General features: G+C 40.0%; 1 protein-coding gene across 2 annotated transcripts; it reads right to left on the reverse strand.

Moving 5' to 3' along the window:
- Positions 1-6,085: 6,085 nt before the first annotated feature.
- On the reverse strand, positions 6,086-25,514 carry susd1 (sushi domain containing 1). 2 transcript variants are annotated; one of them, XM_080766102.1, is made up of 19 exons: positions 24,695-25,514; positions 24,224-24,364; positions 23,578-23,733; positions 22,795-22,947; positions 21,400-21,579; positions 18,717-18,896; positions 18,303-18,482; positions 17,545-17,724; positions 16,450-16,629; positions 15,855-16,034; positions 15,581-15,760; positions 13,765-13,929; positions 12,926-13,020; positions 12,392-12,578; positions 12,038-12,131; positions 10,991-11,246; positions 10,727-10,766; positions 8,405-8,498; positions 6,977-7,251 (listed from the first exon to the last, which is right to left on the reverse strand). In XM_080766102.1, exons 1-19 carry the CDS (start codon positions 24,747-24,749, stop codon positions 7,233-7,235), a joined length of 2,715 nt encoding a protein of 904 aa, XP_080622228.1. In that variant the 5' UTR covers positions 24,750-25,514; the 3' UTR covers positions 6,977-7,232. The 2 variants fall into 2 exon arrangements, with proteins under 2 accessions (XP_080622229.1, XP_080622228.1); XM_080766103.1 differs by lacking the exons at positions 15,581-15,760; positions 15,855-16,034; positions 16,450-16,629 and having other exon boundaries at positions 6,086-7,118.
- Between the last annotated feature and the right edge of the window lie 772 nt (positions 25,515-26,286).

The raw sequence follows: 26,286 nt of genomic DNA on the forward strand, positions 1-26,286 counted from the left end.
CCCATGGTCCAAAATGATGAGAAACGAGGCTAACTTTTTCTTTCAAAATTTCAAAAAACATGGGCTATAACCCATCGTTTTTGTCATTTCGTCATTTTTTTTTAATCCTCAAAAATGATGAAAAACGGCGCGCTATAGTATGCCGTACGATATGGGCTATATCCCATGGTCCAAAATGATGAGAAACGAGGCTAACTTTTTTTTTCAAAACTTCAAAAAACATGGGCTATAACCCATCGTTTTTGTCATTTCGTCATTTTTTTTAAATCCTCAAAAATGATGAAAAACGGCGCGCTATAGTATGCCGTACGATATGGGCTATAGCCCATGGTCCAAAATGATGAGAAACGAGGCTAACTTTTTTTTTCAAAATTTCAAAAAACATGGGCTATAACCCATCGTTTTTGTCATTTCGTCATTTTTTTTAAATCCTCAAAAATGATGAAAAACGGCGCGCTATAGTATGCCGTACGATATGGGCTATAGCCCATGGTCCAAAATGATGAGAAACGAGGCTAACTTTTTTTTTCAAAATTTCAAAAAACATGGGCTATAACCCATCGTTTTTGTCATTTCGTCATTTTTTTCAAATCCTCAAAAATGATGAAAAACGGCGCGCTATAGTATGCCGTACGATATGGGCTATAGCCCATGGTCCAAAATGATAAGAAACGAGGCTAACTTTTTTTTTTGAAATTTCAAAAAACATGGGCTATAACCCATCGTTTTTGTCATTTCGTCATTTTTTTCAAATCCTCAAAAATGATGAAAAACGGCGCGCTATAGTATGCCGTACGATATGGGCTATAGCCCATGGTCCAAAATGATGAGAAACGAGGCTAACAATTTTTTTCAAAATTTCAAAAAACATGGGCTATAACCCATCGTTTTTGTCATTTCGTCATTTTTTTCAAATCCTCAAAAATGATGAAAAACGGCGCGCTATAGTATGCCGTACGATATGGGCTATAGCCCATGGTCCAAAATGATGAGAAACGAGGCTAACCTTTTTTTCAAAATTTCAAAAAACATGGGCTATAACCCATCGTTTTTGTCATTTCGTCATTTTTTTTAAATCCTCAAAAATGATGAAAAACGGCGCGCTATAGTATGCCGTACGATATGGGCTATATCCCATGGTCCAAAATGATGAGAAACGAGGCTAACCTTTTTTTTCAAAATTTCAAAAAACATGGGCTATAACCCATCGTTTTTGTCATTTCGTCATTTTTTTAAAAATCCTCAAAAATGATGAAAAACGGCGCGCTATAGTATGCCGTACGATATGGGCTATAGCCCATGGTCCAAAATGATGAGAAACGAGGCTAACTTTTTTTTTCAAAATTTCAAAAAACATGGGCTATAACCCATCGTTTTTGTCATTTCGTCATTTTTTTCAAATCCTCAAAAATGATGAAAAACGGCGCGCTATAGTATGCCGTACGATATGGGCTATAGCCCATGGTCCAAAATGATGAGAAACGAGGCTAACTTTTTTTTTCAAAATTTCAAAAAACATAGGCTATAACCCATCGTTTTTGTCATTTCGTCATTTTTTTTAAATCCTCAAAAATGATGAAAAACGGCGCGCTATAGTATGCCGTACGATATGGGCTATAGCCCATGGTCCAAAATGATGAGAAACGAGGCTAACTTTTTTTTTCAAAATTTCAAAAAACATGGGCTATAACCCATCGTTTTTGTCATTTCGTCATTTTTTTTAAATCCTCAAAAATGATGAAAAACGGCGCGCTATAGTATGCCGTACGATATGGGCTATAGCCCATGGTCCAAAATGATGAGAAACGAGGCTAACTTTTTTTTTCAAAATTTCAAAAAACATGGGCTATAACCCATCGTTTTTGTCATTTCGTCATTTTTTTAAAATCCTCAAAAATGATGAAAAACGGCGCGCTATAGTATGCCGTACGATATGGGCTATAGCCCATGGTCCAAAATGATGAGAAACGAGGCTAACTTTTTTTTTCAAAATTAAAAAAAACATGGGCTATAACCCATCGTTTTTGTCATTTCGTCATTTTTTTTTAATCCTCAAAAATGATGAAAAACGGCGCGCTATAGTATGCCGTACGATATGGGCTATAACCCATGGTCCAAAATGATGAGAAACGAGGCTAACTTTTTTTTTCAAAATTTCAAAAAACATGGGCTATAACCCATCGTTTTTGTCATTTCGTCATTTTTTTCAAATCCTCAAAAATGATGAAAAACGGCGCGCTATAGTATGCCGTACGATATGGGCTATAGCCCATGGTCCAAAATGATGAGAAACGAGGCTAACTTTTTTTTTTGAAATTTCAAAAAACATGGGCTATAACCCATCGTTTTTGTCATTTCGTCATTTTTTTCAAATCCTCAAAAATGATGAAAAACGGCGCGCTATAGTATGCCGTACGATATGAGCTATAGCCCATGGTCCAAAATGATGAGAAACGAGGCTAACTTTTTTTTTTTAAATTTCAAAAAACATGGGCTATAACCCATCGTTTTTGTCATTTCGTCATTTTTTTCAAATCCTCAAAAATGATGAAAAACGGCGCGCTATAGTATGCCGTACGATATGGGCTATAGCCCATGGTCCAAAATGATGAGAAACGAGGCTAACAATTTTTTTCAAAATTTAAAAAAACATGGGCAATAACCCATCGTTTTTGTCATTTCGTCACTTTTTTTCAAATCCTCAAAAATGATGAAAAACGGCGCGCTATAGTATGCCGTACGATATGGGCTATAGCCCATGGTCCAAAATGATGAGAAACGAGGCTAACCTTTTTTTTCAAAATTTCAAAAAACATGGGCTATAACCCATCGTTTTTGTCATTTCGTCATTTTTTTTAAATCCTCAAAAATGATGAAAAACGGCGCGCTATAGTATGCCGTACGATATGGGCTATATCCCATGGTCCAAAATGATGAGAAACGAGGCTAACTTTTTTTTTCAAAATTTCAAAAAACATGGGCTATAACCCATCGTTTTTGTCATTTCGTCATTTTTTTCAAATCCTCAAAAATGATGAAAAACGGCGCGCTATAGTATGCCGTACGATATGGGCTATAGCCCATGGTCCAAAATGATGAGAAACGAGGCTAACAATTTTTTTCAAAATTTCAAAAAACATGGGCTATAACCCATCGTTTTTGTCATTTCGTCATTTTTTTCAAATCCTCAAAAATGATGAAAAACGGCGCGCTATAGTATGCCGTACGATATGGGCTATAGCCCATGGTCCAAAATGATGAGAAACGAGGCTAACCTTTTTTTTCAAAATTTCAAAAAACATGGGCTATAACCCATCGTTTTTGTCATTTCGTCATTTTTTTTAAATCCTCAAAAATGATGAAAAACGGCGCGCTATAGTATGCCGTACGATATGGGCTATATCCCATGGTCCAAAATGATGAGAAACGAGGCTAACTTTTATTTTCAAAATTTCAAAAAACATGGGCTATAACCCATCGTTTTTGTCATTTCGTCATTTTTTTCAAATCCTCAAAAATGATGAAAAACGGCGCGCTATAGTATGCCGTACGATATGGGCTATAGCCCATGGTCCAAAATGATGAGAAACGAGGCTAACTTTTTTTTTTTGAAATTTCAAAAAACATGGGCTATAACCCATTGTTTTTGTCATTTCGTCATTTTTTTTAAATCCTCAAAAATGATGAAAAACGGCGCGCTATAGTATGCCGTACGATATGGGCTATAGCCCATGGTCCAAAATGATGAGAAACGAGGCTAACTTTTTTTTTCAAAATTTCAAAAAACATGGGCTATAACCCATCGTTTTTGTCATTTCGTCATTTTTTTTAAATCCTCAAAAATGATGAAAAACGGCGCGCTATAGTATGCCGTACGATATGGGCTATAGCCCATGGTCCAAAATGATGAGAAACGAGGCTAACTTTTTTTTTCAAAATTTCAAAAAACATGGGCTATAACCCATCGTTTTTGGCATTTCGTCATTTTTTTCAAATCCTCAAAAATGATGAAAAACGGCGCGCTATAGTACGCCGTACGATATGGGCTATAGCCCATGGTCCAAAATGATGAGAAACGAGGCTAACTTTTTTTTTTGAAATTTCAAAAAACATGGGCTATAACCCATCGTTTTTGTCATTTCGTCATTTTTTTCAAATCCTCAAAAATGATGAAAAACGGCGCGCTATAGTATGCCGTACGATATGGGCTATAGCCCATGGTCCAAAATGATGAGAAACGAGGCTAACTTTTTTTTTCAAAATTTCAAAAAACATGGGCTATAACCCATCGTTTTTGTCATTTCGTCATTTTTTTTAAATCCTCAAAAATGATGAAAAACGGCGCGCTATAGTATGCCGTACGATATGGGCTATAGCCCATGGTCCAAAATGATGAGAAACGAGGCTAACTTTTTTTTTCAAAATTTCAAAAAACATGGGCTATAACCCATCGTTTTTGTCATTTCGTAAAAAAAATTTAATCCTCAAAAATGATGAAAAACGGCGCGCTATAGTATGCCGTACGATATGGGCTATATCCCATGGTCCAAAATGATGAGAAACGAGGCTAACTTTTTTTTTCAAAATTTCAAAAAACATGGGCTATAACCCATCGTTTTTGTCATTTCGTCATTTTTTTTAAATCCTCAAAAATGATGAAAAACGGCGCGCTATAGTATGCCGTACGATATGGGCTATAGCCCATGGTCCAAAATGATGAGAAACGAGGCTAACTTTTTTTTTCAAAATTTCAAAAAACATGGGCTATAACCCATCGTTTTTGTCATTTCGTCATTTTTTTTAAATCCTCAAAAATGATGAAAAACGGCGCGCAATAGTATGCCGTACGATATGGGCTATAGCCCATGGTCCAAAATGATGAGAAACGAGGCTAACTTTTTTTTTCAAAATTTCAAAAAACATGGGCTATAACCCATCGTTTTTGTCATTTCGTCATTTTTTTCAAATCCTCAAAAATGATGAAAAACGGCGCGCTATAGTATGCCGTACGATATGGGCTATAGCCCATGGTCCAAAATGATGAGAAACGATGCTAACAATTTTTTTCAAAATTTCAAAAAACATGGGCTATAACCCATCGTTTTTGTCATTTCGTCACTTTTTTTCAAATCCTCAAAAATGATGAAAAACGGCGCGCTATAGTATGCCGTACGATATGGGCTATAGCCCATGGTCCAAAATGATGAGAAACGAGGCTAACCTTTTTTTTCAAAATTTCAAAAAACATGGGCTATAACCCATCGTTTTTGTCATTTCGTCATTTTTTTTAAATCCTCAAAAATGATGAAAAACGGCGCGCTATAGTATGCCGTACGATATGGGCTATATCCCATGGTCCAAAATGATGAGAAACGAGGCTAACTTTTTTTTTCAAAATTTCAAAAAACATGGGCTATAACCCATCGTTTTTGTCATTTCGTCATTTTTTTAAAATCCTCAAAAATGATGAAAAACGGCGCGCTATAGTATGCCGTACGATATGGGCTATAGCCCATGGTCCAAAATGATGAGAAACGAGGCTAACAACATTCTCTTGTGTAGACTTCTTCTAAATTATGCAGATCTTTAACAATAATTGAACTCTTGAGAGTTTAAAATGAAACCAAATGGACATGTACGGGTTACGCTCTCAAGAGTTAAAGATCTATAAGAGTCCATTTGGTTACCAACTGTTCTTCATTTAGCTGGGGACTACCTAGCTGAAACCCCCTCAAGGGTGCCCGGACCAGGTTGAAAACCACTGTGCTATGAGCTTGTAGATCTGCTATTGAAAAATAGCAGATCTTTGCAAATACAATAAATAAATGTAATTTAACCAAGTGAACCCATTATTATTATAAATTTCTCAAATTTGAAAGCAGATGAAAATCATGAAGAAAACGACATACAGTACATATAGTTCATGGTTTTTGACGACATACTATAGTATCTTGTTTTTCATGATTTTCGACGATAAAAAAAAAGATGAAAAGAAACCTCCTGGTTTCAACGACATGGTTTTTGGCTGTACTTTCATGAAAAATTACATTTTGTCCCCATAAGATCTTCAACAAAGACCTCTTGGTGCTTCATAGTCCACATGCTTCATAGAACAGATGAAACAGACGTGGCTTGGACATGTGCTGAGAATGCCGACATCAACCAGGTGTTGAAGGTTGTCCTTCAATGTACACCAAACAAGGAAAGATTGATTGATTGAATACTTTATTAGACAGAAATGTAAAGACATGTCAGACATTTGAGCTAAAAGGATAACACAAGAAAGTCCTGGAGACTGTTCCATTGTGGTCCTATGTATTCAATTAGTCAAGATAGCATCAAAATAACATCAAAATACTATATCATCAACAAATATAAAACTATATGTACAAAGTAGAAAAATTACAAAAGGGGGATGAAAACTGTAGACTCCCCTTTTGGCTCCTGAAAGATGGATTTTCAGGCCTGTTTTGAAGGAGGCCAGTGATCCACATATTTTAAGAGATGGTGTCAGGGCATTCCACACTTTGGTGGCAGTGCAGTAGAAAGATAATTTACTAGTAGACAGTTGGTAACAGATCGCTGTTATCACTCGCTGTTATCACTCGCTGTTATCACTGTCAAAGGGGAAGAGCCCCTTTGACAATCTTGAAAACCAATCCTAATTTGAATTGCTTAACCCCATCTTCTACCCTGAGACATAGCAAACTGATAGATATGTCATGGACCGCAGGCCAAGAAGTAGTCGAATCAGTTTTGTTTTGGGAGTTCTGAAGCAGTGGTGTGTTCTAAGTCTTTTCGGAGACCCGAGGCCATATGATAATCATTCCCTACACAACATTTGCACGTATAGGCGTGGTCAAAGGATTAAATGGTTAGCAGACGGTATACGCTTTCTTTCACAAATGTCTGCACGGCATACTACAGTACGTCTATAGCGTATAATGGTAGAACACACCACTGGTCTTTAGTGACATTGGGATGTTGGAGAACCAAGGGGTGCAAACAGTCAAAGTGGCATCCACTTTCCAGTCCAGAGGGCTCCAGGCAAGAGTCCTGAGAGCACTTTTGTGACCAATGAAGTCCACATGGAAAAGAACAACTGAGAGTGAAGTGAACTGGAAAAAAAAGATAAAGATGAGAGTTTCATGTGCTGTAAGTCCAAGGACCGTAACCTTATGCTCCTCTCGGAGTGTCGAGTTTTCAGTATGTACAAGGCGAGATAGGCGGTGTCATGCCTTCTTGAAGAACCTGGAAGACAAGGTACAAGATCACCAGGAGATGAACTAACATTATATAAGATTATTTTTATAATATTAATATATTATGTTTAACTTATGTGTATCCCTGTGTGTATAACAAAAAACATCGCATGGATGCACCTGGGACGTACGTGTCCTCAGTGATGTATCCCAAGGTCATCTGGGTTTCGGGTCTCTCGAACATCATACCCCTCACTCAGGTGACCCAGCCGGGGTGATCAAGTCCCGATTTACGTCCCAGTAGCTACCTTCAATCAGTCCCATTAGGGAAAAACCAGGGCCACACAATCCGTTAATCCGGAACTACTCTGCCAGGACTGGGAGAACCAGATTCTGGCGCGTGGAAGGACTAGGCTCTGTGGGTTGACTCCTGTCCGGGCCCCTCCTACGTCTCACCAGGTCCACTCCTGCTCTCACCAGGCCCAGGACCTGAGCGTTGCACCAGACTCCCAGCACCAGGCACTTCATTCAGGAGTGGTGTATTATATTGGCCCACCTAAAGTCCTCACCAAGGGTTCTTGGGCTTCCTCCTCACAGAGGACACAGGCTGGGGCGCTAACCCATACTGCTCACCCGGGTGTCGTCTACATTCCGGCTGTCACCCATCTCTCCGGTGGTCACCAGACTATACCTGGTTGTCACATAGTCTATTCCTATATGAGTCACTATAAATAGACCCCTAACCCTGCGTACGATACTGTGGTGGTATAAATACTATTTACAGGTCAATACACATTTGATCATATATGGTAATACATAATGCAATAAAACATAATGCAAAACAACAGGGGAAAAAAAGTACGACAGTTTACTATATGGTCGCTCGACAGACAGACAGACAGACAGACAGACAGACAAGTACATACAGTACCAGTGGTGGAAAGTAACTACAATTTACATCCAGAGCGATTTACATTAAGCAAGAACAAAAAACATACAGCAATACATACATCATATACATAAAAAAAAGTAGTTCGAGGTTTTGGCATTGTGATGCCAAAACCTTTGAATTCTAGACATAAACTTGTAATAGAGTATTTCTATATTGTAGTATTTATAGTTTTACTTGAGTATACATTTTACTTGGAACATTGGAGTATGTTTTCCACCACTGTACAGTACATACAGATAGACAGACTTACCAGATGTAGGTGTATCCACCAAAAATCACCAAGGCTATCAGTCCAATTGACCCAGCAGCTGACAGAGATGACACCCTCATTACATAAGATGTACCTGGAACAAGAACCAAAATACATCAGACTGATTTCGCACAACGGCTGTATCGCCGGCTGACAAGAATGTGCGGTGCATTGTTAGTTAGAAGATATGTTCTTTTTGAGCGGTGCCTCCGCTCCATTACGCAGCTATGTGTACGTGTATGCGTACGGACACCCCCACACCAAGTGGCACAGACTACACTACAGTACGAGCCTGGGCACGTTCCCGGGGACCCCCTTGAGGACCCCCACACGGTACCTCTGTCATTTCTCCACCGTTTCGAACACGGGGAGGTTCGCTGGAACCGGGCCGGCATCCTAACCTGTTCATGGGGGTCCTGGGCACGTTCTTTCCGGGGACCACCCGAGAACCTCACACGGTAACTAGATCATTTCTCCACCCTTTCGAACACGGGGAGGCTCGCTGGAACCCGGCCGGCATGCTGGGCGTGTTCGTGGGGGTCCTGGGCACGTTCTTTCCGGGGACCACCCGAGAACCTCACACGGTAACTAGATCATTTCTCCACCCTTTCGAACACGGGGAGGCTCGCTGGAACCCGGCCGGCATGCTGGGCGTGTTCGTGGGGGTCCTGGGCACGTTCTTTCCGGGGACCACCCGGGGACCCCCCCGCCGAGAACCCCCACAGGGTAACTTCTCCACCATTTCGGACATGGGGATGGTTGCCGGCACCCTGGCCACGTTCATGGGGGTCTAGATGTTTCAAAGACTTTCAAGACTTTTTCCCAAAATAATCACAGTACAGTACAGTACAATACAGTACAGAGCAGCACAGTATAACAAACAATATATGTATTGTTGCACCGCACCGCACCGCTCACTTCACACAGGTGTGATCTTTCTTTAAGGGCACACAAACAAAAAAGAAAGTACACCAGGTTCAAACTGGATAAGTCTTGCTTAGGCACATTTTTGTTGAGTTTTTGAATAGCTTTCATTTGAATGAAAAAATCGTTCTAAAAGTGTGAGTATAATTTTGTATTCTGCATGTATTGATAGTGAACAGTAGACTGATGGGGAGATGGGGAGAGAGAGACAGGCAGGGACAGAGTGATACGCAGCAAAGGTCGTCGGGATCAGGACCGACACACCGTCAGGCTAGATGCCCGGACCACTGTAATATTTTACGTTAGTATTGTATCTGAATTATTCAGTGAAGCACATTGGATTGCCTCAGTGTATATGTGGTGTACAAATAAAGTTGCCTTGCCTGAAATGTATACATGCCTTAAGTATAAATTGTGTTTAAGAACAAAGGGAGTCTAACGCGCCTCAAGCCTGGAACGGCTGGTCCGGTGCATCACAGGAACAAGGACACTTAATGCAGGAGGAGAGGACACTGGAGCAGCACAAAAACGACGAACCAGTCTTCATCAGAGTCATCACATGACTCTGATGAAGACCGCATACTGTAGGTCGAAACGTTAGTCGTTTTCATATACTAGCACCTAATAAAAGGCTTAAAATGTCCGTGCTGCTCCTTCTGTATAAATTGTGTTTGTATGACTGTGAAAAAGTGTCTGTTTTTTATTTTTTTTATTTTATCCCACGATTTTGTAACCCAGTGCCAATTATCTAATGTAATCCTGGGGGCTACACTTCCTCTGCCAATCTGGGGGGGCAGCGGACTGACCTCATGCCTCCTTCTATGCATGAGGAGTCCAAGCTGCTTCTTTTCACCTGACAGAGGGGAATTTCCCCAGCCGGACGTAGCGCGTGGAAGGGACACGTTATTCCGACCAGTTCCTTTCCCCTCCATCAGGCGCCCCGGCTGGCCAGGGGGAGGTAGTTTTAGAGACCAGGATTACGGCATGTTTTTGTGGGGGTATCTACCCTAGGGGACACGGGGAGAACATGCAAACTCCACACAGAAAGGCCCTATCGCCAACCCCCGCCTCGGGTATGGGCACTGATGACGCGGAGGAGGGAACACGCCGCCAGTGCCCACAGCGTCCCCAGCGGGAATCGAACCCAGGACCTTCTAGCTGTGAGGCGACAGCACTACCAACTGTGCCACCGTGCCCCAAGTGTCTGTTTGTTATGTCTGTGTGTTCATTTCCACTGATTGTATTTCAGAACTACGGTATACAGATATACTTTCATGTGTTTTTGTATAATATATTCATACATTTTTAATACTCATCAATAGTATTTTCTGAATATTTTCAATAGGACAGAAAGGTTTACTTATTTATTTTGGAAGGAAACTTCCCAAATATGCTTACCTCTTACTTTAGCCCATAGAACACAAGAACTTTTAAAAGCCTAGAGAGGGGGGGAGAGAGAGAGAGAGAGAGAGAGAAAGAGAGAGAGAGAGAGAGAGAGAGAGAGAGAGAGAGAGAGAGAGAGTAAACATATAGGCTATATGTACTGTAAGTTAATACCACTGTCTTAAATGTAAGAAGTTCTTTGGCGACTGGGGATGTCATTTTCATTCTATTTACAGTGAAATCAAGAACAATCTTTTACTAAATAACTATTGGACCAACCCTTTTCCATTGACTGACAGCTCTTAAGATGATGTAATAGTCCCTGCCATGCTCCAGTGGAGCATTGTAGAAGCCATCGTAGTAGAGACCATCTCCCACAGTGAAGTTCATTTCTTTTCCAACATGTATGATGTGGAACTGGGCAGCGACATACTGCGCTTGGTACTTCCTTTTGGGGGAGAAATCCTGGCTCCCGGGTGCGCTACAGTCAAAAACCATTGTCCCCTCAACTGACAGCACAAACACCTGGTACAAACTGAGAAAAAAATAATAATCTTTTAGATTCACAAATCATGGGTACAAGCGGCCAAATATATATATATATATATTTTTTAAGCAAACATTTTTAACTCAAATCTCTGCTTGAAAATATGTGTACAATACAAATACAATACAAATACAAGTACAATACATTTTATTTTTGTCAATGGGTTCCCAGATTGCTGATATAGAAACATACAATGTTTTTTATTAAACTGTCAAGGCCCATTCATACTCCAGTTTTAGGTGATGAGGTGACCTCCGAAAACTACAACATGACATCACGCTGCGGTGGTAAGCGACTCACCGCTCACACAATCACATCTCTCTGTTTTTACTAACCACTGTTTCGGTGGTCACCTTACAAGACATTTGTAGAATCGGCCTCAGGTCTTAATGGGCTAAGGTGGTTCAAGCATCAAGTACGGATGCCTTCTGGGGGTCTTCCTAGGGGGTTTTCCGGTACATGTCCTCTGGACCCACCCGGTTAGAAATAATGCTAATGTGGCAAATGTAATGTAGCTAAGATTACAGCACACCATTTACTGTATGATGTAATTAATTTTAATTACAGGGGTAGGCCTACATATAAAATAATAATTGAGTACAATAATAAATACATTTAAAAGTGAGGGTAATGGTGGTATGATTGGCTATAGTACAGTATAATAATGGGTACCCTGACAAAATAATAATAATATATATATATATATACATATATATATATTTTTAAGTACAAATTAAAATCTTCGCCTCAAGAAGATCAAGTCAGAAATCTTGTGTTACCTGATTGGGTCCAGTGTGCTGGGGGATCTGTATAGCCTTAACATAGGCAATGGAGTTTCAAATTCTTCATATGATATAACCGGTGCTCTGGGTACTGGAATGAAAGGAAAAATAATTATATATCTGATTACTGTCTGTTTACGTGTGGTTTATCTTCCTACTTCCTACTCTCAAACTAAATCCTAGTATTTAACATCTTTAAACATCTGATTTGTCTAAATTAGATAAGATAAACCTATTGGCCCAAGAGGGTGTTTGCTCATGTCAGCAGCAATACTGTAGCTACAGTATAAGCTAATATAGAAAATAAGGAAATGAGTCAGCACAAAAAGAACGTCGTAGGCCGTACTGTACCTTGTAAGCTCGTATTAGCTGTGGCTATAGTTGTGAACTTTGCAGAGAGTGCAGTGATGGAGATGGTATAGTTGGTGACAGGCAGGAGATTGAGACAGAGGTCCAACTGGTCGTCCCTGGAGCTGAGAAAGTGCTTCCTCTTATCGTGAAAGGATCCCTGATACTCTCTGGAGCCCACGTATATCACCTGTGGTATGATTCCACATAAAATGGTCAGTTTCAATGGTTGCTATACCTTGACGCGGAGAGTCAAGTCAAATCAAACAGACGTCATACACAGAAAGTCTTCAAATACAAAATAAATACAAAAGCACAATACAAAACTAAATTTGTAGTGCAAAATAGTACAAATATGCAAGAGAAAGGCTCTGCAAAGACCTGTCCTATTCATTAATAAATCCAATAAAGGCCCAGGGACGTGCAAATGCAGCCTGACAGCGTGTCTCAGGTTCGAGTCCCAATCCAGACGACATTTGCTGTGTGTCACTCCCCATCTCTCTCCCAATTTCCTGTCAGTCTACTGTCCTGACTTACTGTATAATCTTCTGTATCCTCGTCATATTTCTCCGCTTTCCACCGCAGACACTTCTCATTAAAAACAATCAAGTCATTGATTGCTGGTTTGGTTTCTGTAAGATATATGAACGTTACTTTCTAAAATAATTTAAATCATTTTGTAAAAGAGGCAAGCTGAGTGACTTTGCTGTGGAGTGCTAACATGCTCTCACTCAATGGATCTATCATTTGGTGACAGAATTGTTACGGTATTGCGTTATGTTAGGATTGTTATTGTGTTTTTTTACATTATTTAATTGCTATTTACTCATATTGCTGCTGAGTTGTGGAGTAAAACATTTGGAGATCGCCGATTGTGGTTAATAAAACAATGTGACTACAGTTGGTAGCACCACCTGACCACATGCACGGCCGAAAATGTTTAAATCTTGACTTCCTAGGCCCCATTTACACTGGCAGCCAAATCCAGATCTTTGCCACATCCAGATTGGAATCCGATTGGTTTAAACAAGTCTAAACACAAACATGTCCCATGGAAATCATATTTTTACAAATGCGACTTGAGACACATTCAGAGGTGATTTCAAATCTCATTCGAATCTGATTTCAGGAGCTCCGTCTGTCTGAACGCAGTAACCTGATCCAACCACACAAAAAATAAATACGGATTCCATGTGTCCAATCTCGATGTGGCACATATCTGATTCAGTCTGAATACACAGATAAGTGACAGATCTGATCACATGCATTTGTGCAAATGCAGTGTGAACAGTCGAAAAGTTCGCATATGAGAAATAAATTGTATTTGAGGTGGATTTTACTGCAGTCTAAAGGGGGCTTACATTTCCCACACTCACCTACACATCTCAGAGTGGCCTCCTGCCACTTCCCAGTGCTTCCACACACAGAGACATTACTTCCCCTCCAGCTGTGGTGGCCAGGTTCACACCGATGCAGCACCACACTCCTGTTGTGCCACACCACCTCCGAGTTGGCAAGGAACGGCACTGGACCGCACTTGGCTAGTTGAAAAACATTGGAGAAAGGAATTTAACTGAAATAATCAAATTATCTCATATCTTTAAAATTATTATATCTCTTAATTTAGATATTTCTTGATTGATTGGTTCCTTTATTCATTCATTCAGTCATTCATTGAAATCATTTGAAGAAAGAAAATTATCTCTTAACCCATTAAAACCGGGAAAGCATCTGTGTCATTTTAGATTTTAGTATAAATAATAATCTTGAAGGTGTGAGAAATGCTGATTTAGAAGGCATTTGTAGAATGGGCCTCAGGTCTTAAGACCGATTCGAAAAACACCTTTTCTTTTTTTATATCTTTTTTATCCCACGATTTTGTAACCCATTTTTCACCCCTGTGTCAATCATCTGATGTGATCCTGGGCACTACACACCCTCCACCAACCTAGTCCCCATATATGGGGGACAAGGGGAGAGCAACGGACTTGAACTCATACTTCCTTCATGCCTGAGTGTCCAAGTTGCTCCTTTACACCTGACAGGGGGGAATTTCCCTGGTTGGACGTAGCGCGTGGAAGGAACACGTTATTCCAACCAGTTCCTTTCCCCTCCATCAGGCGCCCCGGCTGGCCAGAGGGAGGCAGTTTAGTGACCAGGATTACTGCATGTTTTTTGTGAGGGTACCTACCCTAGGGGACACGGGGAGAACATGCAAACTCCACACAGAAAGGCCCTTTCGCCAACCCCGCCTTCGGGTATGGGCACTGATGACGCGGAGGAGGAAACATGCCGCCAGCACCCACAGCGTCCCGAGCGGGAATCGAACCCAGGACCTTCTAGCTGTGAGGCGACAGCACTACCAACTGTGCCACCGTGCCCCCAGTATGAAAAACACCTTCTACTGTAAATCCTGACAGTTTTTTGAAAAACTTAAAATATAAAAATAAAAATAAAGTAATTTGAATACAAATTAATAGTACCCCCAGTGTCTCCCAATGCAACAAATAGTCTTAATGTGGTGAAAGTAATCAACAAATCTCAATTTCAGTGTCAATATGTCTCACAACATAAAGTAAGTGTTCACACCATATACTCAAAAGACTACAGTATATTCTATTATATTCTACTCCAGAGAACAGACAACTCAAATGGTGCACATCTAACTATAAATGCACCAAGTCTCTGTGTGTGTACGTCTGCAATCCACCTAACTCGAGAACCGTTCGCCTCGTTCGCCCCGACTTCAAATTCGACACATGCGTTGCACTGCACCACAGGGGGTGCAGTGCCCGGTGTCGAGTCGGTCAGACTCACGGTTGTCCAGAACCGCCCCAAAAAGGCTTCTGCCCGGGCTCTGGACAGGACCCCTGCCCAGTGTCCATATATGTGGCTGGCCTGTTCTGACATCATTCTGACATCTGCATAGACTCCATATTTGGGCATGCATTTCCAACTTGCATCGTTCCAAGTAGGCCAGTGCTCAACGACAAGCACCGCTCTAGTTACCTCAAAAAGAAAGAATGTATGCTAGTCAAATGTGTGGGAATTATGTGAGCTTCCTGCCATCCAAAGGCTAAAGGACCATAAAGTTGTCAATAAGGCAGAGAAAACAAATAAATAACGATAAACTCACACAAAAGTCCTCCTTTTGAATCAAATTCAGTTTGACATACAGTATGATTACCATACCTTTGCATGTTATAGACACTTCACCCCATTGTCCTGACCATGAACATGTTGAAATATTATGTCCACTGTCATGGTAAAATCCATCCATACACTCATATAAAACCACGCTTCCCGGGCTGCTGGAATGGTCCCACAGCAGCTTAGTGTGAGGAAGGGTTAGTGGGGAGCCACAGCTCATCTCTGCATGTAGAAATGAGTTTGCCAATAGGTTATCAACATGGACAGACATGCCACATACAATGTTTGTCCATTTAATGGTAATTAGAAGTTGCACCTTCGCACCACATGTCAATATCCTCCCAGGATCCATCTTTTCCACACACAGAGTAATTTTGGATACTGGTGGTGTAATGTCCTTCATCACATTGGTAATAGACCACACTACCAATGTGTGATTTGTTGTTCCATAGAACTTTAGCGTGTGGTTTAAATACAGGTTTTCCACATTTAATTTCTAAAACAAAAAAACAGTCACAAGTCATTCTTATTGTATATAAGGCTGGCTGTAACATGTAAGTACTGTATACACTGCAAAGTATATTCTATATTCTATGTATTCTGAAAGTAACAGGGAGTTACGATTACTCAGTATTCCAGGTGATTACTGATACCACAAGGCAATTTCCTTTCATTTGATTGTCAAAATACTTTATAAACTGTTTTAAGGTCACTATACCTCCTGGACAAATATTAGGTTTAAGATTTAGGCATTTAGCAGACACTCTTAATCCAGAGTGATTTACAGTAAGCAAGAACAACACATCAAATTCATAGAAATAGTCATCAAGAATCATAAGCAAGCTAAGAACATCTGTCTAGTAGAATATCTGTACAGTATCTGTAGGTCTACTGTTTATTATCATTATCACCTTCACAGTGCATAGAGGCCAAATCCCACTCTCCACTGGCAGAGCAAATTGACACATTTCCTTCTCCAATGCAGCGATATCCAGAGTTACACTGATAAAACACCCGAGAACCCACTGAGATGTTTCTATCCCACATCCTAACCGAGTTAGAGATGGCAGGAGCCTCACCGCATACGACTTCTATAGCCATGGAGAAAATTATGTTTTGAATATTTTACATGATTTGGCATCAACTCATTCATGCATATACGTCAAGTATGTTATCACTTTACATTTAAGATTCAACGTGGTTCTACATGAATCATTGTTGTTCATAATTTGTCAACCATATGACCCTAAGTAGAGCTGTAGCGACCTTTTCCTTCCCAATACCGATTCCAATGCCCATGACTTGCCTATCGGTCAATACAGAGTACCGATCTGATACCCTGTAATTAAATCTGATCCGATACCCTGTAATTAAAAAATATACTGTATATCTAGGACAGTGGTTCTCAAAGTGTACAAGTTCAAGAGTCCTTGAAATTAAAAAAAAGTTTGAAAACCACTGATATAGGAATAAATAAATAAAAAGTGCAGCTACAAGTTAGTAAAATAATAATGTAAATAGTACAGTAAGAGTATTAAACAGGTAGTGCAACGTCAACTGAAGCATTTCAAATACCGAATAGTTTATTACTGTGTGTGACATGTACATTACTATGTGGTATCGGATCGGCATAGAGTAGTAGACCGACATACCAGTATTTTAGGCAGTATTGGAATTAAGCTTTTCCGATATCGGAAAAAGGACTCTAGCCCTAAGAGAAACTATGCACCAAATATAATTCCTCTAGATCTAAAATGATCAGCTAATCTTGGATTCACATTTAAACCAGTGGTTAGATCGACTGAAAGGTCTCCAGTGTATCCTGTGTGCACATACCCTTGAGCAATCTAATTCAACTCATCAACTCATTGTAAATCACTCATAGGATAAATAAATGGAAGGATAGATCATGATTATAATATGACTATATTACTATCAGTCTATCACACATGATTTGGAAAGAGCAGAGAACATTTGTGTTTCCACGTTTCGGAATAAAGTGTTACCTTTGCATGAGATGTTTGGCTTTGTCCAGTAACCATTTATTGTGCACAGGGAGATACCGTTTCCTCCCTCATTATAAAATCCTAGTTTACAGTAGTAAGACACAGAGGCTCCTGGAGTGTAGCTGCCATTCCATACTTGCCCAGTGTGAGGCAGTATAGGAGGATCCCCACATAATATCTCTAAAGACAGTGAAAGACACAAATCAGCAGAAATATACATAATTTGAAGCAACTCCAGTGTAACACAGGGGTCATCAATATGTGCATACACGGACAAATGTGTCCGTCGCAAAGACTTGGCCTTGTCTGTGACAAATATTAGCTTTTCTTTTATACACATTATAATGATCTTTTTACTGAGACCCAATTACTGAATGTCAAGTATCTACTGTAGGTTTTCTTCAGAATAATGTATGACACTGATTGACTATGACACTATGGCACATTAGGAGTCCACCAGTACTACAGTAGTAATTCTCAAACATTTTATTTGCAAGCAAAGGACCCCCATAATTATGTGCGTGTACACATTTGAACATTTGAGTTACAGAGCTATTATGGTTATTCAGGGATAACTCTTAATGTGTTTCTGGTGATATTATTGTCCGCTCATTTTGTATGTCTGTGGCAAAAATTTAATTTTGACAAAAATGTCCTCCACAAGTGATGATGACCCCTGGGATCTGACGTAAGATCTTGAAGTGGAATCCCTCAAATTGATTCAAACCTTCAGCAAATTGTAGAGTTGTTTTAATTACCTTGACATGACAGTGTCGGCTGTGTCCAATAACCACTTTCGTTACACACTAACAGGTTATTTCCTCCTTTGTCATAAAAGCCCTTTTTGCAGCGATACTGCACAGTGCTTCCAGGGGTTGAGCTGCCATTCCACACCTGTTCAGTAGATTCAATGACAGGGGGACTCCCACACCAAATCTCTACAAGGAAATAATGTGCCACAATGCACCACAGCGAGATCATTTCAAGACCAATTCCATTTACTTTTCAACCAATGGAGGAACAGAGGGAGAGGGTTATGTCTTCAGAAATCAATATAGAATAAAACTATTATTATGTGACGTGCAGTGTCACTGGACATTTTGAATTGGGTGGATTTAAAGAGAATTGACCACAGCCCTGTGAATGTTCTTCAATAAATAAAATGGCCATACCTTCACAGACCACAGCTGCCTGCTCCCACTGTCCAGTAGGGGTACAGGTGGAGATGTTGGTCCCACCCATATTGCGATATCCAGAGTTACACTGATAAGCCACCTCCGAGCCCATTTTTGAGGTTTTATTCCACAAAATCTTTGAATGAGGGATTGCAGGAGGTGGGCCACATTCAACCTCTGCATGGGGTCAAAGTGTTGACATGCAGAAGAAGAGCAACATTTAAACATTCTGGTTGAAATTTGAGTGTGGAGTCAGTTCCAGGTCTTGATCCCTGTCAAAACTCCATTGTAATATTTTAAAAGCATGGATGAATTAATTAATAAATTAATAAATTAATGATTTTACACATTAAATACTGGTTCATTTTTGGAACCAGAGCTTCCAAATCTCTTCCAAATCCAACAACAAGGCCTGCCATATATGCACTGGAAAAATATGTGCGTGGCGTTTCTTTTTTAAAACAATGTTTTATCATAGAAAACTATTGTTGGAGAGGTTTGTCTAACCCATGTTATGCTTAGCTGTGATTGGACCATAGCAGTTTGGGGAGGGGCTTAGCTATAGGTCAATTGTCAAAATCAAGATGGGGAAACAATGATTTAATTTTAGAAAAACAGTGTTTTAAGTCATCTATTCTATTGCAATCCCTCTGGCTCTGTGGGTAGAACTTTGTTACTTTGCACTGATAGGTCATGTGAACCAGGCCAGTGTTTTCACAAGGTAGCAAATCTTGACTGTCCTGACCTGTCACAGAGGAAGTTGGGGTCCAAAAATGTTCCTGTTGGCTAAGGATACTTTTCCCTCAAGGTAGCTATGTAAAGGAAATATTCGCACATCCACTTCGTTCAGATGCAGGTGCGTTGGACAATGACAACTGAAGCAATCATGAAAAAAACATATTTCATGAACAGAAATCCAGCACACTGCTCTGCAGCATCCTTCTTTTTTTAATTGGACAGACTTTTCGGTCCCTCTGGACAATCTCTTGTTGAAGATCCAGAGGGACATTATCCCTATTCTGCAGGGAACAGGGAACAATAGCTCTACAAGCTATTGACAATAGAGGGTATGCGCATGCATAAAGTGAATGGCAGATCGAGTGGCAAAGTGAGTGACACAGTGAATTTAATGTTGGACCTTGGAGCAAACCTGTGTGCGGACTCTCTTCTCTTCACTATTTTAAAGATAGACAAGGTCATAATGTGTATGTGTTTGGGAACACATTTGTTTTTTGTGGGTTTATCATAGATAAGCTAAGCTAAGCAAGTTATTGGCTAGATCACAGAGCTTTGCGAGACGTTACTAGAACATGGTCAATGACAGAAGAGCCCATAGACCTACGCACAGAGGGCTCCATCCTACTTATAATAATTATCAATCTTATACCCAAATCTGGCAAAACCTGGCTATTTTCGGCAAGGAGGTTTCGTGTAAAGGGAACAAAAGAGCAGATCTGCAGCTGGTCGGTACAAAGTTTACAAAGTATTGAGTCCTTACAATGTCTGAAAACACATTGAGAGCTGCCTTCAGGGTTTCCCCTCATAGCGAGAAAGGCCAAAAACTTGACCTGTGCCAAGTAACTCTCTCCTTCTCTGTATCATTATTTCTTCTCACATTTTCTTTGTAGTTTCCGTCACACTTCCTAGTTGCTTCAGCAAACAAAAACTTCTCAACTGTGTTGATCACTTCACTTCTCTTTTCTTTCACATTGAGAGTAACTTTGCTTCATCGCTCTCTTGCATCATCCTGAGTTGCACCCATCTTTACCGCTTCTTGCGCCATCCCGAGTTGCACCCATCTTTCCCACGCCTTGGCCTTGCACCTCCCTGAGGACAGCTGAGGGAGGTGCAATATACATACAGCTGCAACCATGCCCAAACACCTCTTGCACTGAAAGAGCCATAAATCCTCAATTGATAACTATTTTTGCCATTCAGCTATTAGTGTAGATTTCGTCCTACACAAACATTAAATTCCCATTGAAAATGAATGGATAATTTTACATCATATAGTGTCTGAGCAAATCGGCCTAGTGTCTATTTTTGTCTTACACAAACATTGACAATGAATGGAGAATTTTACATCATAGTGTCTGACCAAATAGGCATAGTGTCTATTTTACATCATGATGATGTACGATGATAAGAGCAGCCCCTCACTTCACACGGGTGTCATTTTAGAATGTTATCTAGATTCTAGATAACATTACAACGTGATAAGAGTATTTTCTAGATTCTAGAAAATACTCTTATCACATTGTATCATAACTTATAGCAGCCACCTGAAGTGGTACCAATTCTGGCCTGGCTATAATTACGTTGCATGCTCACCAAAACACTTTACCGCATGTAGTGCCCAGGACGTCTGTGGACGTCTTGGTGGTAAAAAAAGAAAATCTGGGTCGCCATTTTGAAAGAATGAAAGGGCACACAAAGTATAAATTAGGCTCAAGACCACCATGTTTTGGTGTTCTATTATTCCTGCATCTCAATGGGTAGCATGGCACTAACAAAGCCATGGCTCATGGTTTCATGAAGCATTTCCAAATGTGAAGTGTGAAGCTGTAACATGATATGATGAAAGCTATGATGAAAGCTCAGGAGGGGAGGGGAGGTGGGGTTTCCCACCCCTCGAGTATGAAGTATGAATATAGTCAACTGCCATGTTTCGTGTTGTTACCTTCACAGACTAACGTTGGGCCTTCCCATGATCCATTGCTTCCACACACCGAGGAGTTATCTCCTCTGCTCCACAGAAATCCATCGTCACACCCAAACGTAGCTACACTGCCATACGTTGTCCCCGTGGCTGACAGCAGCACCGTGTCCTCTACTGGTTGAGGCTGACCACAGTCCACGACTGAAGGAAAAGGACAAATGAGCAGGAAACAGTACAGTTTAACCCATTAAAACCGGAAAAGCATCTGTATGGCTATTCAAAAATAGCAGCGATATAAGCTCTATGAACTATGAACTTGTAGATTTCCTTTTTTTAAATCTTTGAATGTCTATATTTTTAAAGCAAACATTTTAACTCAAATCTTTGCTTCTGGAGGCCTCTGGAACAAAATACTTTGAGATGGAGAGATGGGGGGTCTGACTTATCTGCAGCCAAATACATACAATTTCGGGAGTCCTTGGCATGAAAATGTTTGGGAACCACTAACATACTGTAGAAACACACGGTTTACCAGAAAACTGATTTAGAAAACATTTTTAAAATCAGCCTCAGGTCTTAATGGGTTGAATGTGGGCAACGAAACTCATTGACATGACCCCTGTCTGTGGTGAACAGTGGAGTGGGTACCATTATTCTTCAGTTACTGAGCTCATTTCAACAGCAGAATGGTTCATCAGAGATCAGACAAATAAACGTTTTACTGTAAAACAGCATACAGAAGAAGTTGAAAGACAATGTTGTATACAGTACTTTTCTGACAGCGACTCGACAATGACATATCTGATTGCAAAATAAAGTTAGCACAAACACATCTTATTTGAAGATGACTGCAAAGAATATTAAAGGTACAGTGAGTGATTTATTTGATTAAAATAAGTGTAGCTCTATAACCTGATAACATTGTTATCAGATTACGTTTGTTCAGTAACAGGTTTCAATATCTCTCCAGCTCTTTAGTAAACAGAAAATGCCTTATCAGGCCATGATATAAATTATATCCAATACAGGATAAGAACTCACACATGATAATGATACAGGATATAGGCCTAATAGACAAATGAAATTGGAAGTACCAACAAAATTGAATCTGTAACACTATAAAATGGAAGCTGATAAATAGATACTGGCAACCGACCTGAAAATATTACTATTTTCGGTTTATTAAAGAGATGGAGAGACGGAGATACTCCTGATATTGAACAAATAGCACTATGGCAATGATATAACTATCTGAATATACAGTACAGTTTCAACCTTTTCCCACAAAAAAATAAAATCAAATAACCAATATATATCCCTTACACTACTTTTAAACAGTCTTGAACAAGACACCAGTTGGACATTTAAACACATTTACGTAATCCATTAATTATGATATAATACCATAACTTTTACCTTTGCAGGAGGCCTTGTCTCGCTGCGGGTGGAAGGGCTCAGTTCCCTGGTCTACACGGTACCCCACCTGACAGCGACACTCAAAGCCACCGTCCAGGTTTGTACACTGCCCTCCCTCTCCACAGCTCCAAAGGAACCTGCATTCATCCACATCTGCACCAACAAAAGCACAGCACAAGCATGGATACAGTGGGCCACCCAGTACATACAGCATAGCAGCACTAACGCATCTCAATAAACCATACCGTGATTCTCATAAATTAAATTCACAATGCTTTATTAACCGGGAAAGCATCTTTGTATTTTAGCTATACATACATATACCGGTATAGCACATTGGTTGGCTATTCAAATATCATGAACATTTGTGCAAATCTTTAAATATATATATTTTTCAAAGCAGACATTTTTTTAACTAAATTCTTTGCTTCTGGGTTCCTGGAAAAAAATATTTTGAGATGGAGGGGTCCACGACCAAATACAAATCATTTTGGGGGTCCTTATTATGAAAATGTTTGATAACCACTGATATGGCAACATACGTTCATATTAATCAGCCTCTGGTCTTAAATAAAAAATGCGAATAGAGGGCATGCGGGAACACCTACTCAGTGGCAAAAAAATATGTTCTGGCCTTGACAGCCCATACATCCAAACAGAGAAGTCCTATCTGATTGCATTAAACGACATTATACTCACTTTGCCACTTACTTTGCCACTCGATTTGCAACTAACTTTATGCTACCTTCTATGCTTTTTCCACCACTGATCTCTACTACTCACCCTGGCAGTGAGTTCCATCGTTTGGGATGAAGGTGTTCATGTCGTTAGTAGGGCTGTATCCTGCCAGGCAGGTGCAGTAGTAGCTGCCGTAAGTGTTGTGACAGGACGTGTGCTGCCCGCAGATCTTATTAGCTCCTATCTGACATTCATCTTTGTCTGCATGGGAGAAGGAACAACCATTTTGTTTTATTTTTGCACCTTAGTACAGTGGTTCTCAACCTGTGGGTCAGGGTTAGAACCGGTCAAACATTGGCCAAATTGTCAAATAATATATAAGAAAGATGCAAACATTGTGAAAATAGCCGATTTGATCGGATGTTTTCACAAGAATTGTTTGGAACCAAGTCAAACTAAATGTAACGCCTCAATCGCTGATTCCCTACAATTCCAAGTGCAGGTCAAGGTGGAGGGTCCCCAGTTCAAATTATGATTCTTTTGAGGGGGCACAGCCTTAAAAGGTTGAGAACCATGTCAAAATAGGTTTGAAACAGCTTGGCAGTGCGATTTCTTGAGCAGGATTGGGGTAATATAATTGTAATTGTGAATACTTTGATTCACCATTCGAAACTTCAGTTCACAATCACAGTGAAACGTAAATCTATATATAATAACTTAATTAAAAGGTCCACCTCAAGCAAACCCCTACCTTGACAGTACGTTCTTCCATTTCCAACAAAGCCATACATGCAGTTACACACTTTCCCAGAGCCGTCAGACTTGTCATCACATGTGGCATTGGCATGGCATGTAGCACACACATCCATAACCTGGCCCATTGCCTGCATGTCTGAAAGAACACATCATTAGGGCACGCACGCACACGCACACACAATCAGTGCTTCATAAGGTGCAGGACTTGGGATTAGTTTGCAATTATTAATAATAAATGACCCATACGTGTCTTTTGTTTGTGATTATTATTGGTTGTACTATTTCCCTTCAGTGATATAAGGTATCAAACACTAAACTAACTTTTATTATAAACCTATACTATACTATATCTTTTTTTATATATAATTATTGTACAAAGTCTATATTATTCATATCAATTGACATTTAGAAAAATAAGACTCCCAAAATGTTGTACTTCATAATAAATTCATATTGAAAATCTCACCATGGATGGAACAGAGCAGAAAACTCACGACGATGGCCAAGGTTCGATGGTCCATGTTCACGGCGTCTTCCTCTTCAGCACAGGATCAGACATAACCTCTTGATGACAGTGGATAGCCAGGATTGAGGGGAGGAGAAAAGAGGGGAACGGAAGGGTGGGGAGTCACCCATGAACTGAACTCACAGAGGTCACCCGGAAACTCCCACTTCTACTAAGTTTTTTTCTTCTTCCTCTTCCGTTTTTTGCCACCGTTAGTTTGTGGCTTTGCCTGTCACCCCCTGACACATTCAGTTACACTTCAAATGTGTTGATGATAGACTCTGTGCTGCAGGGGTCGGTCCTCATCACATTCTGGTAAACAGCATGCTCACTCTGCGCTGGCTGATAAGGGCTATATTTGTCCCCCTAAACCTGCCTGGGTGCGTTCTGAAAGGCTGTGACTTGTTTTTGACAAAACGCAGTTTAACACAAGTTACATAACTGTGTTAATGACGGTGGTACATAATATTGATATTGGTTAATATGGGTTATTATGTCTTGTTTAAAATTAACACAAATATTTGTCATTAACACACAAGTTTGCATCAGATACACCCTTTGTGGTAGCAATTATACAATATGTACAGTATGTTAACATTTGCCCATACAAGTTACAACTGATGACAGAATGAACAAATGTCAGGTGTTATACAAGCTGCCATGTACCATACCTTCCGTTTGCTTCTCTCTACACAGTAATTTTATGTTCAAACTATCTAAAAAAGCGCTTAAATGCTGTCAATACGGTCAAGTTGGTATATTTGGCTCGGTTCCTCGTCGTTACTTCATAAAAACCCAGAAACAGACAGCACTCCACATCCTATATTGAGTTGCCAGTGGACCAGACAGTGTGTTTGTGTGGTTTGGGAGGGGGAGATAAGTATGGTGGGCTGCTATCTCTCAGCCCACTAGGGCAGCAACTGGGGTCTTTGTCAGAACCGCCACCTCACACTACCGCCTGCTGGAAGGGACTGATAGAAGACTGCTGCAAAGGTCTTTGGCAGAAATAGCAGCATAATACCCAGAGCATATGAACTACAAGTAGCAGTACTGGTAATTATTATCCGGTATTACGCCACATGGGGCTGATAAGGGTACAAATTGAGATTGTATGGAGCCTAGTCAATTCATTAAATTACTATTTATTTTATTTATTTTTATTATCTTATCACTATAAGATCATAGTAATAAAGGTACATGCAACCATTAAACAAAACTTTACAGGAGACTTTTAAGTCTATAGTTTTAGGTCTTCTTGACAATAATCTAATTAAAGCCTTTGAATGTGAGAATATTAAAACAATCACTTAGATGTGTTAGAAAAGACTTGGAGGAAAAGGTCTATTGCAACGATGTTACAGCAGAATTCATCATTCATGTATCGTGAACACACTTAAAATGATTTTCCCAAAAGAAAAAGATAAGCACATCACCTATACACACACACAATTCATTTTCAATATGAGCACAGCATTTACAAAGGTGCTTCGACAACAAATGATTGCTTATGCCAGCTGATTTACAGACTGAACCTTTTTGTTTTGTTTATGATG

Source organism: Protomyctophum bolini, assembly GCF_963924005.1.
Source record: "Protomyctophum bolini genome assembly, chromosome: 6".
In the NCBI taxonomy this organism is placed as follows: domain Eukaryota; kingdom Metazoa; phylum Chordata; class Actinopteri; order Myctophiformes; family Myctophidae; genus Protomyctophum; species Protomyctophum bolini.

Bases quoted from the DNA above. Each gene is read 5' to 3' on its own strand.
- susd1 (XM_080766102.1), bottom strand. From the start codon at position 24,749: ATGGACCATCGAACCTTGGCCATCGTCGTGAGTTTTCTGCTCTGTTCC. The intron at 13,021-13,764 runs GTGAGTGTGGGA...TATATCTTACAG, and splicing joins GGCCACTCTGAGATGTGTAG to AAACCAAACCAGCAATCAAT. The intron at 12,579-12,925 runs GTAAGTCAGGAC...ATCATACCACAG, and splicing joins AGGATACAGAAGATTATACA to GTGATATACGTGGGCTCCAG.